This window comes from Scomber japonicus, chromosome 14 (genome assembly GCF_027409825.1).
Source record: "Scomber japonicus isolate fScoJap1 chromosome 14, fScoJap1.pri, whole genome shotgun sequence".
NCBI classification, from domain to species: Eukaryota; Metazoa; Chordata; class Actinopteri; order Scombriformes; family Scombridae; genus Scomber; species Scomber japonicus.
The window spans coordinates 19,593,739-19,611,115 of record NC_070591.1 but is presented as its reverse complement, the minus strand read 5'-3'; the positions used below and the strand labels follow the sequence as shown (position 1 = coordinate 19,611,115).

The 17,377-nt window shown below is 40.6% G+C and overlaps 4 protein-coding genes across 5 annotated transcripts; 3 read left to right on the top strand and 1 right to left on the bottom strand.

The window, feature by feature from the left end:
- The first annotated feature begins 329 nt into the window (after positions 1–329).
- LOC128373012 (dual specificity protein phosphatase 13-like) lies at positions 330–1,206 on the top strand. The gene is made up of 3 exons (XM_053333234.1): positions 330–454; positions 593–828; positions 904–1,206. The coding sequence occupies exons 1-3, from the start codon at positions 330–332 to the stop codon at positions 1,122–1,124; spliced, it is 582 nt and encodes a 193-aa protein (XP_053189209.1). The 3' UTR covers positions 1,125–1,206.
- A 200-nt stretch (positions 1,207–1,406) lies between these two features.
- Positions 1,407–2,724, top strand: LOC128372534 (dual specificity protein phosphatase 13-like). Its single transcript, XM_053332628.1, has 2 exons — positions 1,407–1,641; positions 2,495–2,724. The coding sequence occupies exons 1-2, from the start codon at positions 1,407–1,409 to the stop codon at positions 2,722–2,724; spliced, it is 465 nt and encodes a 154-aa protein (XP_053188603.1).
- A 1,941-nt stretch (positions 2,725–4,665) lies between these two features.
- LOC128373011 (dual specificity phosphatase 29-like) lies at positions 4,666–5,592 on the top strand. The gene is made up of 3 exons (XM_053333233.1): positions 4,666–4,984; positions 5,067–5,290; positions 5,369–5,592. Exons 1-3 carry the CDS (start codon positions 4,806–4,808, stop codon positions 5,590–5,592), a joined length of 627 nt encoding a protein of 208 aa, XP_053189208.1. The 5' UTR covers positions 4,666–4,805.
- A 1,221-nt stretch (positions 5,593–6,813) lies between these two features.
- On the bottom strand, positions 6,814–16,798 carry adka (adenosine kinase a). 2 transcript variants are annotated; one of them, XM_053333210.1, is made up of 11 exons: positions 16,648–16,798; positions 13,662–13,736; positions 12,489–12,542; positions 10,659–10,737; positions 10,368–10,540; positions 10,173–10,281; positions 9,347–9,517; positions 9,215–9,250; positions 9,002–9,113; positions 8,815–8,901; positions 6,814–8,710 (listed from the first exon to the last, which is right to left on the bottom strand). In XM_053333210.1, exons 1-11 carry the CDS (start codon positions 16,758–16,760, stop codon positions 8,586–8,588), a joined length of 1,134 nt encoding a protein of 377 aa, XP_053189185.1. In that variant the 5' UTR covers positions 16,761–16,798; the 3' UTR covers positions 6,814–8,585. The 2 variants fall into 2 exon arrangements, with proteins under 2 accessions (XP_053189185.1, XP_053189186.1); XM_053333211.1 differs by lacking the exon at positions 16,648–16,798 and adding an exon at positions 15,099–15,244.
- Positions 16,799–17,377: the final 579 nt, after the last annotated feature.

The window sequence follows — 17,377 nt, the reverse complement described above, 5'->3', positions numbered from 1 at the left end:
AGGATTATGCTGCACTGTTTTCCATAATACGGTAAATGAGTCCAGGCATGAGGTCAACATTGATCACATGTGTTTTTACAGTGATGAGTGTATGATTACAGTTATAAAAGGAAACAAGCTACAGCTTGTATGTGAGTGTTTGTAAAGGAAAACTAGCGGGAGAAGCAGAGGGAGAAGAGGTTTCACTGCCTTGAAGTGAGGTACTGTAAGTTCATATGATTCAGAGTGAAAACATGTTCATTTCAGGTCAGTTTCTGGCTTTTTTGTGTGACAAAATCTACGGATCATATTTTATACACAGTTTATTATTTGTGCATGTGTGCGTCAGTATGTCTCTTAGGGACCCACCATATGAACCTCCCACTGTCTCAGAGCTGCAGGAGTTCCTTCTGATCGACAGACGACCTACTGGGCACATCAATCAAGTCTGGCCTAACCTTTACATAGGCAACGAGTAGGTTCATGCACACACATACACACGCACACACATACACACACACACACACACACACACACACACACACACACACACACATCTACAGTATATGAGTATCTTCTCTCATTCAGTGCTAAGTGAGCGTTTGTGTTTCAGGGTTGCGGCTCGTGACAAGGCCTCTCTCCATAGTCTGGGTATCACTCACATTGTAAATGCTGCTCACGGTCCCCCAAACCCCGGCACGGGACCCTATGTCAACACCGGCCCACGCTTCTACAGAGACATGTCAGTGGATTATTATGGGGTGGAGGCTGATGATGCAATAGAGTTCATCCTTAGTCCTTTTTTCTACCCAACGGCACGATATATCAGAGCAGCGCTGTCCATGGGAGGCAAGTCAGTCATAGCAGTACTGTGTCTAATGCTGCATATCATGTGCAGAAGTTAAATGAAAATTTCTGTCCCAGGACGAGTGTTCGTCCACTGCCTGATGGGTGTGAGCCGCTCTGCGACGTTAGTGCTGGCTTTCCTGATGATTGTTGAGGGTCTGCGGCTGCAGGAGGCTGTGGCTGCTGTCAGGCCACACAGAGACATCTGTCCCAACCCAGGCTTCCTGCAGCAGCTCCGCGGCCTCGACAAAAGCCTGGAGAGGGAGAGGAGGAGACGACGACAGGCCCTGATGCTGTAAAGACACACACAGGGACACACAAAGTCGTAAACATGCAGTGTACACTCTCATATACACACACACACACACACATTTTTATTGCTGCAGAGATCACTTAGCCCAGGAGAAGGAGACACCGTCGCTGACAGAGTTGAGGCAAACTCTCTGGAACAACAGGAAGCCAGTGGCACCTGTCAATCAAGTCTGGCCGAACCTGTACATTGGAGATGAGTGAGTAGAAAAAACACAACCACAAGCTTGAAATGTTGTAACAGGATATAACAGTAGATCAGTTTGTGCAACATGTGGTGTTTCTGCAGGTCTGTGGCACGAGACAAAGCCACGCTCTCGTCTCTGGGTGTAACTCACATAGTGAATGCTGCAGCAGGTCGACACCGCATTAACACAGGTCAGCAGTTCTACAGTGACCTTGAAGTGGAGTACCATGGTGTTGAAGCTGCAGACCATCCCGAGTTTGAACTTCGACCTTTCTTCAGCACCGCTGCTCAGTTCATAGACAGCGCTCTGAAGAAAAACGGTCAGTGTGCAAATACGACAAACTGATTCAGACTTTAAACAGCAACATAGATGCACTTTTTGAAACACCTGAAATATCTGTTGTTAGCATAACTGCTGCCTGATGTTTTGTGATACAGCCGTGTCCAGGAGAGAAGCTGAAAACATGTTTCAGAGTTACAATGGTATAACAAAAATGCCTTGTTCTTTTTTTTTGAATGTTATCTATTTAGAGCTGCCCAATTAATTTGCAATTTAATCCTCCCTTCTTTTCCTGAGTTACCCCATTCATATTTATTCTAAGACATAAACGGTTTCATTATTACACTATGTGCTACCTCATACACTCTTTTAATATTTTTTTTCCACCATTACTGTCAAATATTTGGTTTGTTAACTTAAACTTGTCATATCTTAGATAGATAGACATATAAATAACTTTCAAATGCTAACTTTGTTTTTGTGAAATGTCAGATAAGTAATCATTCAATCAATAATCTGAGAGTGCATGCAAAGTATTATGAGTCAAACAAAGTCATCTCTACTGATTTTGCACTGTCCTGAATTGAGCGTTATTATAACACTTGTATAATTTAAACAGTCTGTAAACCTGGATTATATTTTTGAGAAGTTTGAGTGGAAGCTGATGAGAGAGCACTCAGGATGATCATTTATCAGTTCAGTATAAACAGTTACACAAGCACACATACTTATACAAACACCTCCGTAACACTCACAGTGTTAGCTTAATTCGGTGAGTTTTTAGCCAGTTAAGGGTTAGGGTTAGGTTAGGGTTAGGTTAGCCAGATTCTGGAGAGCAAACTAGTGGATAAAATACAGCATATATTGAACTGTGCACCTGATTTATCTTCCAGGGAAGGTGTTTGTCCACTGTGCCATGGGCATCAGTCGATCTGGAGCACTTGTTTTAGCATATTTAATGATCTGCCAGGGCCTGTCATTGGTGGAGGCCATCCTCGCTGTGCGTCTGACCCGAGACATTTGCCCCAACTCTGGATTTCTGGAGCAGCTCAGACAACTGGACCTGAGTCTCAGTCCAAAGAGCAGAGAGATCACAGAGGATGACCACAACAATGTGTCCTGATGTCTATAAACTTGCCTTTTCACCCTTGTTAGACATACACAATGTTTAAGAGACTGTTGAATCTAAAATAATTAAATCTAACAAGTAGGAATGTTCGTAGTGAGTTCTATTACTGAATTAAAGGAATAAAGGTGGTTTCAAGTTGTAAGTTCAAGAGTAAATCTGGTCAAGCAACAATCAGTAAAGTCTAACAACTGAATGCTTCAAGTTTCCATAGATAATTCTGCAGTGACAAATGCAAACTGGTCCCATACCTGTCTGCACATAAGTGAGATTCTTATAATGACAATGATGCAAAACTCAACTCTTAATAAACCTTTTGCTCTTTGCTTTTTTATTAGCATTGTGTCACATGATTCAGTGTGTTTCTTTACCATATAAGCTGGAGGAAAGTAATCTTTGTCGCATTAGTGGTCTGAGATCACATTAGAGGGGCTGTGGGAAGGCAACTGGTGTGTGTGTGTGTGTGTGTGTGTGTGTGTGTGTGTGTGTGTGTGTGTGTGTGTGTTTGTGTGTGTGTGTGTGTGTGTGTGTGTGTGTGTGTGTGTGTGTGTGTGGGCACGTCACGTTGTTGAGGTCAGGTGCCCAGCTGCCTAAAAATATCATCTTAAACAGAGCTTGAGGGAGCAGTTACCATTCCTTATCTGTATTACAGCCTCCATGCCCACTGTGGAGGGAGGTCTCTGATGATACACACACACACACACACACACACACACACACACACACACACACACACACACACACCACACACAAACACACATGTCCGCTGAGGAGAGACTGAGCTGTTGGTCTGCAGTACGGCTCAGGGATAGATCCCAAACTCCAAACTGTTCAAAGAAAGAGGTAGGTTATTTTTTCCACCATTGTACTTTATTATGTGAACAATATTGTAAAGCAGATTAACATTTAGGAAGCAATCAGCATTCATTTGTTTTTGCCTAACTGTTATTCTGTAAGACATAAACAATCATGAGCACATCAGACACACCTGAACACTCATGTCCACCTGTAACACATCCTCATGTGACATTACAACACTGTTTTACTTAAGACTGCTCAGTCTTAGAATGATGTGCAGTTTGATGTGAAAATGACCATGAAGGTGCAGCATGCAGGAAAAAAGACTAAAACTGTATAAAAACCTGGCTTAGTTAATAAATGTGTTTAATGTATAATAAGTTTAATGTATAGTGTAAAGTGTGTATAATATATAGTAAATGAGCAATAAACAGAAGGAATACTCAAATACTTTATGAATAAAGTAAATAGTAATTTCATTGATAAATAGCTTACAATTAGAAATGTAGTGAAGATGTATAAATATACTGTAACAATAAAAACATTGATGAATGCATAACCACATTGCGATAGATTAATTCATATCTTGTTTTGGTATAATGCCAATTGTCAATCAATTTATCAATACATTTCATAAGAAAAAAAATATATTTACATAGCTTTTCAAAGAGGAAATAAATGGAGACTCTTTATCAGTTTGTTGTGTCATAAATTGCACACTTTCAATTTTTTAATTTGCCACCTCTGTTATCATATCTGTCACAGCATCATATCACAATAACTCTCTCTACTGCCTGAACGTAGCTTTTAAAGAAGTGACATCTCCTTACCAAGAAAAGCTCTCATTACATCTTACGGCTGATCAACAACAAAACAATTAAGTCCCAGAGCAAGAACATGCATGGCGAAATTTCCTTTTAAAAACAGTATTTCTTAGTTTATTGTGAATTCTGTTAATTTGCCCTTTATAGCCCCTTTAAAATATCTTAATAAGAATCATTTGATTGTAATTGATGATAATAGTGTACAAATTGTTTCATTTTTGTACTTAAAACTCTTAAAATCCTTATAAATGTGTGAGTATAGAGGAGTTAATGTATTTAATATTAGTTAATGAATGCATTTACAAAGCACGCTCGATCCTCCATAAACAGGTAGCATATAATTAATGACAGGTTACTTGTGTGTAGGTGCTTTGTTCATCAATCTATGCAGCTTTGGATCAGATAAACATGTTCATCGTGTGTGTGTTTTGGTTCCTGGTCAGCAGACAATGAACCATGTCCTCCTGTGTGGGGAAGTCCAGAGGTAAAAACCCATACACGGCTGTTCAGGTGGACCCAGACAGTGATTACATCACACCAGGAACATTAGACCTGGAGCAGCTGTTCTGGACTGGCACTGGGGCTCAATATGCACACGTCAACCAAGTTTGGCCTGGTGTCTTCATCGGGGATGAGTGAGTAGATGCATGCACCCTTTAAACCGGCCAGCTGTGTCAAAATCCATGATGACAGCTTCATATTGTGTGTGTGAAACAGGAAGACAGCTCTGGAGCGGCCTGGCCTGAGGGATTTGGGTATTACACACGTCCTGAATGCAGCAGAGGGGAAGTGGAACAATGTGCTGACTGGTACTGATTACTACACTGACATGAACATCCAGTACTATGGTGTAGAGGCTGATGACAAACCTACCTTCAACATGTCCCAGTACTTCTATCCTGCAACCCAGTTTATCCATGAGGCCCTCAGTCACCAACAAAGTGAGTCCTGGAGGAGAGGTCTCTCTTACATGCTTCACTGTTGTATTTCTCCACTGAATCTATATCATTTTGCTCTAGATAAGGTGCTGGTTCACTGTGTGATGGGTCGGAGCAGGTCAGCGACCCTGGTCCTGGCATACCTGATGATGAAGCACAATTTGACTGTGGTGGATGCTATTGAGCACGTACGACAGCACCGTTGTGTCCTACCCAATCACGGCTTCCTCAAACAGCTCAGAGCTCTGGACATTAGCCTGCAAGAGGAGAAGCTGCAACAAAAAAGACAAATACAAGACGAATAATATAGATAGAGAAGAACTTTCCAGGGTTACTTTTTTCTCTGAATTCATCTCAGGTATCGTTAGCGTTATTAAAGATGTTCTTTGTAACTATTGTATCATTTATGTTTATAATGTTTTTCATGAATGTGCCATGTCTGACACTGAAGGATATGATCTCTGGCATTGTACTGCTTCTCTGTTGTGCAGTAGTGTTTTTTTAAAGATCTGGATCAGGGAATGAGAGCAAGCCAGTTCAAATGTGGCATTGACCTGAATGAACTGATCATATCTAGACCGGATGAAACAATTTTCCAGCAGCAAAGTTGTGTCTGATTCATTAGTAGGAGAAAAAATTGTGATGTCGAACAACCTGCAGTTTAACACACTGATATTTCCAAACCTGCATTGTCTTATATCTAAACACCAAACAAACCACAAGGATATTAGCCTTCTTTACATGCAGATTATACGTGAAAGCTGTACAGTGGATTTATATGGAATCATACACTTTTATACCTGCCAAGGGACGATTACACAAACTGAGAGATCTACTGTATTATTTGACCTTAAGCATTTCTTGTACCACAAACTATGAAGATAATTTTGATCAGACATGTAACGTATCTAAAACTAGAAATACTGCCTTACAGTTGTATGCCTCCATCAACCAGTCAGAATGCTGTTTACATCCATGTCCGTCCAGACTAATCATTTTTGTTGTCAAGACTTTGATGGAACTTAATTAAAGGTATAAGTTAATTTAAGTGTATTTCATGGTGTGTTTGAATGTTTGGCCAATAAAGCAGATACTGATACATCATGTTGTGACCATGACAGTAGACGATGCTTCAGCGATGGATGTTGCTACAAATACTAAAACATGGATGCTTCACACACATCTTCAACCTGGGAATTCAAATCTGAGTTATGGTGCTGAATAATGTTTTTGTACAACATAGTGATACCACAGTGAAGCTAACCATTTATCAATAAGCATATGAAATCATCAGTCAAAAACATGTTTGGAGAGACCCCAGTGACCTCTGACCGCCGAATTCTAATCAGTTCATTATTGAATCCAAGTCGATGTTCGCACTAACTTTGAAGAAATTCCTTCCAGGCGTTCCTGAGACAAAATGGTACAGATATACAGACAACCTGAAGACATAATTCCACCAATCAAGGCTGTCACTGAGGTGTGAAGAAAAAAAGAAAAATCAATAACTTGAGACCACAGAGATCAACCTCTTAAGTTTTATTTGTAAGTGTTTGACATCACGGTCTAGCACAGAGATGGGCAACTTCAGTGATCCTGGGATGAGGAAGAAAAGGTCTTGTAAGGCTTTTTGGTGTATCAGATCATAAAAAACAAAACAAAACAAAAAAACAGGCCATTTAATGGAGGGACAATACACATCATGGTAGATTTGCAAGTCTCAAAACAGCTCTTGTAAAACTCAGGAAAACTGTAATTATTGCCCATTATTGTGACATTTTAAGGATATTTCCATATTCAGGACAGTTTTATTCAAGTATTGACGTGCAGACCACGATTTAACACAAAATCTGATTTGGGGAAATTGCTTAAATAAATTCATGTAACATAAACCAACATGGTCCATTTATATCTGATTTAGCACAGCTGACAGTCTTGGTGCTGAGGTACGAACAAAACAACAGAGAAAAGGTCAGCAATAATCCTCGCTGTAATGCTCTGACAGAGAACATTAAAATATAATCACACATTTCCATCAATATCAGTTACTGTACCTGCATTTTGGAAATGCTGTGTGACAATGACCCATCAGAAGTCTAGCTCTGCAAGTGTCCCAGGACAGATAAACACAGGTTCATAAAGCCAGCAGGCCACTGCTCATCAAGTCTTGTAACATTTACAGAGAAAGAAAAAAGGCACTCATTACTTCAAACAGCTCAAACAAACTGTTGGATGTCAGACACTGTTGTCGACATGGTGAAGTTGACAGTTAATGGTGATCACAGGACTTGATGGGCAGAGGCCTCGAGACATTTAACTAGACTAGATCAAAACCCAGTGTATGGCTGTACCGCTATCAGGCCTAAAATGTGAAAAAAGATACAGGAAGTGCTGACATGTGGTGACACCCAGCTGAGGCGTCTGATGAAGCTACACTACTGATGGCTGACCAATGGTGTGGCTTCATCACTCCATAATGTAACGTCATCACTCAGTTAGTGACTCGGTAACAGACTTTCATGGTTATAAGACTGGCGTTCCAGCCAGAAAATGTGCGCTTAACGGAAAAACAGTTTTGATACTGGCCTGTTAAATTAAAACATACAACTCAATCAGAACAGATTAAAAATAAGGTTTAAAATAAATCATTACTGCACTCTCAATGCAGTATCCAACCCCTCCCTTGACAAGAATATTTATTCTTTAGACCTTTGTTTATGTGTCCTCCTGTCGTAGAATTAGCCTCCTGTGCTTTGATACTGTCTCAGAGGGGAAGAAACAACAGACTTGTGAGATGTCAACACGAATGCTGGCAGTAGAGTCTGATGAGCGTCAGTACAGCCAGATGCTGACTCAGTCAGAGCCAAAAAAACAGAACAAAAAACAACCAACATTTCGAAATCCCCCACCCAAAAAAAAAAAAAAAATCTTCCCATGATACAAGATTTCCCATTAAGATCCTTTGAGTAAAGTAAAATTATTCCATCCTGTGGCGTTCTCATAATTCCTTTATGGTATCATTTATATTTAAACTGACTGACCCCCGTAACTATTTGCTCTTGGCTGCATGATCCTCTAGCGGCCCCAAGTGGACGACATGGAGACAGGCACACACGTCAGGAGGTACCCAACAAATGAGAAATGATGCACGAATGGTTTTTAAAAAATGGACGGGTTGCTGATCGGGCTACACTAATTGAAAGTAGTACTTGTAGAAAATAGTAATTATGGGTCAGAGTTGTGTTGAGGCAGGGTGGCTATGAGGTTTCAGGCTGAAGACAAAGTTGCCCTGAAGTCCTCAGTTGAAGTCGGGCTTCTCTGGGAAGGTGCAACCTGCTCGTCTGATGATGACATTGGCAGCATAATGAGCTGCCTTCACGCACTGAGCCAGCGGTTTCTCCTGGACCAGCTCAGACAGAAAACCTGCATTACAGAGGGAAAAACTTTTCAATAAAAGTCACAGGAAACAAAGAGGAAGCGCAATTTAACCTAGAAATATATCAAATACACACACGGGAAGGACTTACCTCCTACAAAGGCATCACCTGCACCGGTTGTGTCCACAATGTCCTTGGAATCAATCTTCAGTACAGGGAAAGTCTCAACTTTGTCACCTAAACACAAAGATGAAGAACATTCATACCTCGACCAGAAAATGAGACAGGACAAATAATAACATGAGGACGAAAGTAAAGAAAAACTAGAAAATCTTACTGAAGATAACCGTTTCATCCTTTCCCTGGGTCAACACGACAATCCTCTCTCTCTTTTTGTTCTCTTTTGGCAAAGCCTGGGCTTTCTTGGCAATTTCCTTTATGTCCTTGGTCTACAGAAGAAAAAAAAAAAAAAACACAACACAATCATGAATACATGAAAAAGCAGCACAAATCTTGTGTAAACGCTACATGAGATTGTGCATCTACTCACCTTAAAGTCTTGCTCTTTAGCAAAGGCAGCTGCCTCCTGGGGAACAAAAAGATGAATATTTTACCCAAACTGATGCGCCAATCATCAACATCTGTGAGTACCTGAAGACTTTAAAGTGAAAGTGCCTCTAACCGTCTCATTGCCGAACAGCACATCAACGTAGGGCATGACCTTCATTAGGTTTTCCTTGAAGAACTGGCAGATGAAGGGTGCAGAGAGGTTCAGGCAAAACAGCTTGTTATTTTCGGACGCGTGCTTCGCCACTTTCAGGATGGACTCCAGAGAGACAGTCAAGAAGAAACCCTGGAAGCAAACAGTGACATTGGGTCAAGACTGATGTGCTTTTTATATCCTGATGGGCTCTAATGAATGAAATTCAGTGAGGTCTTGAACAGAAAATGCACATGTGTCTGGAATTTCCCTTGAGGGTACTCTGATGGTTATCCATTAGGGCTGGGCCAAATTTGTTTAAATATTTTTATAGTAATTATATAAAAAATTTTCTGGCTATTTTTAAAAATCGATTCTCATACAAGAATCGATTTTTATTATTTTTCTTTCTAAAGACCAGCTAAATGTAGCAGTTTAGTTTACTGTAAGATGTTGGCAGATGAGAATGTTTTTTGTGAGGGCAGGTGCACAGTTTTAAAAATAAATCTCAAACTGATGTGATGTGTGTATTGTTTTTTGTAAATATGACTTATGATGTATTATCAAGTGTTTGGTTCAACCTGTTCTTGTTTAAGGAAAGAAAATCACAATAATTGAAATATAAAATCGCAATACTTGGTAAAATCGAATCGCAATACTTGTTTAATCAGAATCGCAATTTCAATCGAATCGGGACCCAAAAATCGGCACAAAAGCATATCGGCCCAGCCCTATTATCCATGGGCACAAAGGTGACGTGACAGGACTAGAGTTGACCTCAATATCACAAGAAAGTACTTCTACTCACAGCAATGTAGTAGACTTTGGCTTTTTCCACCAGCTTCCAGTTTTCTTCCAGGTCGAGATGTTTGTCTTTCTTGTAGCAGTTAGCAGCAGCTAGGTTAGCTACCAGAGACCTGAGAGGAATAAGAGCTGAATAGTTACAGACAGTTGACATCTTAATGAGGTACATACAGTATGGTTATTATTTTTAATCATCTACCTGTTATCTCCGGTGATACAAGCAGCACATGTCCCTGTGGGCTCCTCATCTTGCTCGTAGTAGTGGGCTTCGATGTGTGCTTCCTCGGACTTCTGCTTCAGGATCTCTCCAAACTTGTCTTTGCCAATGCAGCCAAAGAAAGTTCCCACCTTATGGGGTTCTTGGATCATCCACTAGAGACAACGAAAGCATCTCTTATCAGCAGATGTTACAGGCAGGGTTAGGGTTACACAAAGCATCAACGTGGTGACAGAAGATGATGGCGATGAGTTTGTGATGTAAACAACTGACCTGGGCAATCTTTATGGAGTTCTGTGTGGCTCCTCCGGCATGGTACTCAACTTTGAACTTCTTCACCAGCTCCTCAAATCTACACACAGACACATAAACTCATGTAATTCACATGATTCATCTTTGCTACAGAAAATTCAATGTCATGTCATGTGTCTTTCTGGCTAAGTGCTAGAAAAAATAATCACTGTTGCACGACACACTGAAGGCCTGTCTACAAAAGTGTTCAGCCACGTTTTTAGTTGTCCATCTAACGCACATCTGATTCACTTATTATGACCAATCAATTTGTCTTTACAGGTTGCACATGGGAAAGAGTTTTACTTGCGGTTTATGCCATCAAAAGGATCTTTCTAGGTTTCAGGAGTTTTTTTCTTCCATTTAAATCATTTACATTGAACACAGATGACCTAGACTGCCGTCTACCGACCCTGAATGCATCCTGTGTGGACACTGATGCTGCAACTCTGCTGACATGCTGCTTATACTGTGTAGATATTGTGAAACTATTATGACAAGATGCTGAGCGTAAATAATTTTTCTGTGTTGAGCAAACTGTGTCGAACTGGTAACTGTGTTAACGCAAATAACTGAAGCACCATTTTCATGCTCCGCTTGAGGCTAAAGTGTCTCTAATTTACCATGTTATGCAATCTAAATATAGCAGCCACATCAACCTACACACAGATATGTGTTGTGTGGATTATGTGAGTGTTAGAGACAGTGTGTTTGGAACTATGACCGGCCCACTGCTGTTAAAGGTCCTGAGACTGAGCCAGAGGTTGCTGTGGGTGACATCTGGGGGAAGGAGAGAAAAATGGAGTTGGGGAGGGGTTTAAGAGTGACTGTCTTTTCTAGAAATTAGTTGTTTTTTTTGTTTTTTGCTGAGACTTTGTTGTGTGCCTTTAGTGTTTTCATTGAGGAGAAATCATATCTGCCCACTAATACAAAAAGAGTTGACTGGCTCAAATACAACAAACTGACTGGTTAAAACATGTGTGGACAACTGTGCAGTTATAAAAAGGGAACTTGTATGTCATGTATTGGAGAGGTAAACGTTGGAAATACAGAGTTCACTTTACAAACTTATCTAGCAGGAATGTGCAACTGGCCACTGTAGCACCTTGCAGTAAAAAATTCAAGCCTGGCTCAATGTTTCACCAAACTGATTCTTTGCCAAAATACATAAAAACTGATCAGTGGCTTCCCTGCTGACCCCTCATCCACCCACTCAGCTCCTGGGGCAATGGCCGACTCTTACATACACATGTCATTTTCTTAAGTGGTTAAATAAAGGTTAGCTCCAACTCTTAAATAATTAGCTATATGAAAGATCAGTTGCAGTAATAGTCTGACTAAAAAAAAAAAAACAACCTGAAAATATTCCTTTTAAAAACTTTTTTACTAAAAGGAATACATGCAATCCCCTCACATAACGACGGAGAGTGAGAATACATCAGTGTGACCCTCTCTAACCGATAGCTTTCTTATCTCCTGCTGTTCAATGTTTGCTTTCGGGCTCTTGTCTCAAAGGGATGGGGAGGTGAAGTGTCCTGGTTTGCTATTGGCTGGGACTGGCTGAGACTGGCTCTGTGCTGGCTGTGCTGCTCTGCTATTGGCTCTCTATAAGGGAACGCAGGTTAGTTGTGGGGATTTCTGGCGTGCGCCTGTTTTGACTGGACGACTCCAGAACAGAGAGGAGCGAACTCAGTGTGAATTCAGACGGAACAACTTTATACAAATCCTGTTAGAAGACGTGCTAAACATGTGTGTGAGAGCTTGACTACGGTCTATATTCTAATTAAATGTTTTATATACTGAGATACGAACAGTTCTTTGTGTTTGTCCTCTGCCAGGATCTGGTCGTTGGGCTTCAGAGTGTATCTGCAAATAATTAAAAGAAGAAGAAAAACAAAGAGGAGTTAGTTTCAGTAAGTCATCAAATGCTGAACCAGGATCTGATCCAGGATCTTATGTTTATCTAGATAAGAATTGTGTAATGTTGCCAGTGTTGTTCACGCCTAAGGGAAATATTGATGAACTTATTCAGCCATTAAATCACAGATACTCTTTTTTACTATCCAACACCATCTGAACACTCAGTCCAAATCAATATGTTGGTCAACACACTGAACACAATCTGGTTTCCTCGAAAGTCAAAAGGAGGTTGGGGATTAAGGTGCAGTTTTAGTCCTGCTTTATTCTGTGTGAGACTGAATTAGACTTGTGGTCGGCTGCTTGAGCTCTAATCCAGGGGTTTACGCAAGGGGTTTGAGGGTGGACTCTGACCTGGAGCCCAGAGGGGCCCTTTGCCCCGGTCACCTCGGCGTGACAAAGCTCGGACAGACAGCAGAAAACTCCATTACTTAAATAAGATAATACATATCTTGATTTCTGCACAAGAATTTGTCCAAATCTTGTGACTTCTTCTAATACAGGAACATTTGCTGAGTCACACTTAGTTTTTGTGTTCTGTTCACCTCAGTAATAATAAAATGTGAATATGATGACAGAACAGGGACAGGCACTAAATGTTCATCTTGTTCAGCCAGAACTGTGAAATCGGCATGACCTCACTGCAATGTAATGATACTCTGTCTTATTTGTTGTATTCTCTCATATTACAGTATCTTCAATGACTTGCTTATGAGCAACCAGTCGCTGGAGTGACCTCACTTACACCAAATGTCTGTTTCACTCAGTCTGATGCCGATGTTGCTTTATGGAGATTTTAGAGCAGCAGAAAGATGTCCTCATGCTCAGACATGGACTTTATACACCGTTGGAATAAATATGAATTGATTATCTCTTTATTCTTTTGTGTGTATAACTCCTCGGTACACTTTTAATCATGATTTTCAGGATGTGCTTTAAATGAATAATGAACTGTTGAGGAGCAGGTTTGTGTTGTGTGTCATAGTTTACACACACTCTGAGCTTTACTCAGCTAATCAGAATAACAGTCAGGTGACTATGAGTTTATTTCAGTGCTTCAGGACTTACTTGTCCAAGAAGTCCTTATCCACCACAGCAGAGATGTCCAGCAAGGGGTTACCCATCCCAAAGAGTGTGTTAGGGCTGAAACACAAAAGACTAAATGTTAACAAACAACACAGGCGTAGAAAACTTTGTTTAATATGAAAGCATTAAATACTTTCCCCTCTACATCCCTCTGTAAATTTGACCATTTTCACATTCACTCAGCTGGCATGTCAGTAATAAAAGGAACACTTAGTCATGTTGTCTTTCCTTTCTGAAACTGTTAATAGTTAAATTACATTTGAAATGAGTTATAGCTTTGCACCAATTGGTTGATTCATTACAAGAGCAGACAGCCCTCGTTTCAGCACTCAGACTAAGAAAGGCAGATCTAGTTGCTTTCTCCTCCGAGTGTGCTGAACTTTTAAACCAGTGCTTACAATTACTTGGCAAAACTCATTTTTGTTTCCTTGTGACTTTAATCACATGACTCCTAAAACCTTCAGTTCACACAAAGAAAAGCAGAAATCACAGAAATAGTGCACATCCGAGTGAAAGTTTAGAAACAGATGAATCAAAGAAAGCCAAATAATTATATGACTATGGTCGACAGTGAGGACCCAGTCAGTGATGTGTATAACCGCATAATGAAATTCAATACAATATCAGGCCAGGAGAACGTGCATGTGTGTGTGTCTCTCTGGTTGTGCATTGTGTCCTTTTTCTTAGAGCAACAACTGAGCACAAAGCATTAATACCAAACCAAACTTGTGACACCAAAATTGAACTTCAAAACATCATAACCAGCATGCCCTCCACTGGTGTTCAACAAAATGAAACTAAAAGAGCCTCCGAGCTTTGTGTCAATGCATAACATTTCCCCACCTACTTACACATCAATGAGCAACACAGTAAGCCGTCAACAATTATTGTTTTTCTGTAAGGAAACACAATTGCATGTAACACGGCTAAAACATAAGAGAGTCAATGGTAGCATGAGCTCTGTATCCTGGTGTCGCTTCTTGCCTGCATGCTAGCCCTTGATGTCGCCACAATCTTGTCAGTGTTTATGGGAATAACACAGATGGAGCAGGTCTTCGAACACAGCCCCTAACAGATGACACACTCCACATTAACATGTGCTAACATATTTTCCCATGTTCTCTCTGTGCTTGCCCCGGGGCAGGATTTAATGTACTAAAGAAGCACCAACATGCATGACTGGCTTTTGAAAAAGCAAAGAGGAGGAGATGCAAGTACCCAACAGACAATGACTCATGTTTTATAGATATGTTTTTGTCTCTGAAATCTAGAAAATGCATCTGTCCAGGAGATGCCACACCCTCACTATCATTTCCTACAGCACTTACATCTGCCACATGATCTCAGGGCTTCTGCAGCCAATTAGACTAAACCATCCCTGCCTTCAGGTCGGTTCTCTGTATCTCAGCTCGGTCTTACCTTGCAGCAGGCATGATGTGTCTCTCTCTCTGTGTACTGGCTAGAACCCGTCAGACCTGTTGAGCTACCTAAAACCGGCTCAGAAAGAGCTCAGCATTCAAAAACTTCACAATTTCAGCTCAGTGTGCATCGATTTTACCCTGCAACTACAGCTCCTCCTACTGTAGCCTGACTATTGGTGGCATCTGGAGGAGGAAGGGCTAGGACAGTTTGTCTCTGTCTGGTGATTGGCTTGTCATGCCGACCGCAGCCTCAAACAGTCACTTGCCCTGAAGCTAAATTACATCGTGAGAAGCGTGCTGATGATAGAGGGTGCACAGATACTATGATATAATAGCACATTTCTTTAAAGCTAAACAAGGGAAGCCCCTGTGCCAGTTTTATTCAAGAAAGAAAAAAACCCCCACCAAAACAATGCATATTAAAAACCACGTGACTACTCTGCAAATCAGTTTTGAGAGAGCAGGAAAGCTTTCTCTGCAACGACTGCAATACCAAACAGCGAAGCAATCCTCGGCATTGAATAGCTAGTTATTGATAGGGCAGGCTGAGTGCCCAGATCAGTCCAAGTATTTCTTTCTGCACATTATAAACATGCAGGAGCAGCTGATGGTCACGTTGGCCTCACACCGGCACACCTATCTACAGCTACACTTCAGCAGCCTGTTGCACCAGCTGTGTGTAACCTCAAACTTACTTATAATATAAATTACTGCTAAGTTGTGATTTATGTATAACTAAAAATAAAAGCGACTGCACAGCGGAGACGTGTTACAACACAACCAAGTACATACTACATAGGGTAAGTGTACATCATTATTACATATACTCACTAATGGTAATAGAGCAGGTTTTCCCTTCCCTCACAGCATCATTTTTAATTAACTTGCATGCCATCCTGCAATACAATAATCCAGTCGAGACCTAATATATAGATACATTTCAATATCTCTCTCACCACCATGTGCTCATATATTGATATAGCCTTATATTTCATGATCTATCTTATCACCGTGTGCTACACTGCCATATGCCTCATGCTATGCAGAAAACTAATGCGCACGGTAACCATGACAATGGAAACTCAATCTATGAGCATTGATTGGCTACTTGCTCTGCTATGTCTTTAACATGAAAGCCATAAATAGTACTGTTAAGGTTATACCCAAAGTAACATAGGTGCAACCAATGTTAGTAGCTGGTTTAGTTCACGTATAAACCAACTATTAGTTACTTAAGTTGGTAGAGTTGACTTTAACTCCTAACTAAGGAGATAACTTACAGCTTGTGCTACACACACGCTGTTAGCTGCACCTAACGTGGTCATATCAAAGCACCGCCCTCCTCTCCCCAAATAACAGACTTTCAATGAGCTCAAGACACCAAAAAACAGACCAACCTTGCAATTTCATGCATGCATTTGTGATTTTAACACTGTAAACGGAATATATTAGCAGTGACTTAAACAACTCGGTGAGCTGTCGTGTCTCCTTTGCTTCGAACACAAGCAATGTGTTAGCTTTTCCTTTTTTTCTCAAATTGCGGTCACCTTAGTTTGGCTGGAGATTTTTTGGCCGGAGACTTTTTGGTCGGAGACTCCTTCTTCTCCTCATCCTTCTCTGAAAGTTTGAGTTTCTTAGCTTTTGGTTCGTCTGAGGCCATGGCTGACGGAGGAGAGCACGTTGCAATCACCTTAAACCGGTGTGAGAAATGGGGCCGAGTTAAGCTAAGAAAAGGGATTTTGATACCCTGAGTTCAACCTCGCAGGCTAAGTGACGACCCGACAGCTCCACCAATCAAAAGCCGCATATACTGCACAAATGGCTGCCCACTTTTACATAAAGATAAGATTTTATCTGCACTATGAAAAGTTTATTTGCTCATAGAGTCTTGAAAACTGGACAGATATCTGGTCAATATTTTGTACAGTTAAATTTATTCTCTTCAAAAACCTGTAGCTCTTCTCACTTTGAATATATTTGACATATTTTATTATAAATGTCTTTAGTTCCCTTTTATAATATTTAGGATTTCTTCACTTTGTGTAGGCCTATATTTTTGACTGTGATGCACCACAGCATCAAGGCAAATCCTTTGTATGTGTGAACCTACATGGTAGGGCTGGGTATCGGTACTTGATACCTTTAAGGTATTGGCTGAAATAAATTGATACCAATGTAGTATAACGTCTCCTGTCAAACAATACCTGCAATCCATGGCCTATTTGTATGGACTTGCAAGCAATCAACACAAGTGTTCTTCGATTAAAGCGACATGTG

What these genes read in the sequence shown, in the direction of transcription:
- LOC128373012 (XM_053333234.1), top strand. Translation starts at nt 330, where the DNA reads ATGTCTCTTAGGGACCCACCATATGAACCTCCCACTGTCTCAGAGCTG. An exon ending in AACCTTTACATAGGCAACGA is followed by an intron (nt 455 to 592) that starts GTAGGTTCATGC and finishes TTTGTGTTTCAG; the next exon opens with GGTTGCGGCTCGTGACAAGG. An exon ending in AGCAGCGCTGTCCATGGGAG is followed by an intron (nt 829 to 903) that starts GCAAGTCAGTCA and finishes TTTCTGTCCCAG; the next exon opens with GACGAGTGTTCGTCCACTGC.
- LOC128372534 (XM_053332628.1), top strand. Translation starts at nt 1,407, where the DNA reads ATGTGGTGTTTCTGCAGGTCTGTGGCACGAGACAAAGCCACGCTCTCG. An exon ending in CAGCGCTCTGAAGAAAAACG is followed by an intron (nt 1,642 to 2,494) that starts GTCAGTGTGCAA and finishes TTTATCTTCCAG; the next exon opens with GGAAGGTGTTTGTCCACTGT.
- LOC128373011 (XM_053333233.1), top strand. Translation starts at nt 4,806, where the DNA reads ATGTCCTCCTGTGTGGGGAAGTCCAGAGGTAAAAACCCATACACGGCT. An exon ending in GGTGTCTTCATCGGGGATGA is followed by an intron (nt 4,985 to 5,066) that starts GTGAGTAGATGC and finishes TGTGTGAAACAG; the next exon opens with GAAGACAGCTCTGGAGCGGC. An exon ending in GGCCCTCAGTCACCAACAAA is followed by an intron (nt 5,291 to 5,368) that starts GTGAGTCCTGGA and finishes ATTTTGCTCTAG; the next exon opens with ATAAGGTGCTGGTTCACTGT.
- adka (XM_053333210.1), bottom strand. Translation starts at nt 16,760, where the DNA reads ATGGCCTCAGACGAACCAAAAGCTAAGAAACTCAAACTTTCAGAGAAG. An exon ending in AAATCTCCAGCCAAACTAAG is followed by an intron (nt 13,737 to 16,647) that starts GTGACCGCAATT and finishes TTTGTGTTTCAG; the next exon opens with CCCTAACACACTCTTTGGGA. An exon ending in AGGTGATGCCTTTGTAGGAG is followed by an intron (nt 8,711 to 8,814) that starts GTAAGTCCTTCC and finishes TCTGTAATGCAG; the next exon opens with GTTTTCTGTCTGAGCTGGTC.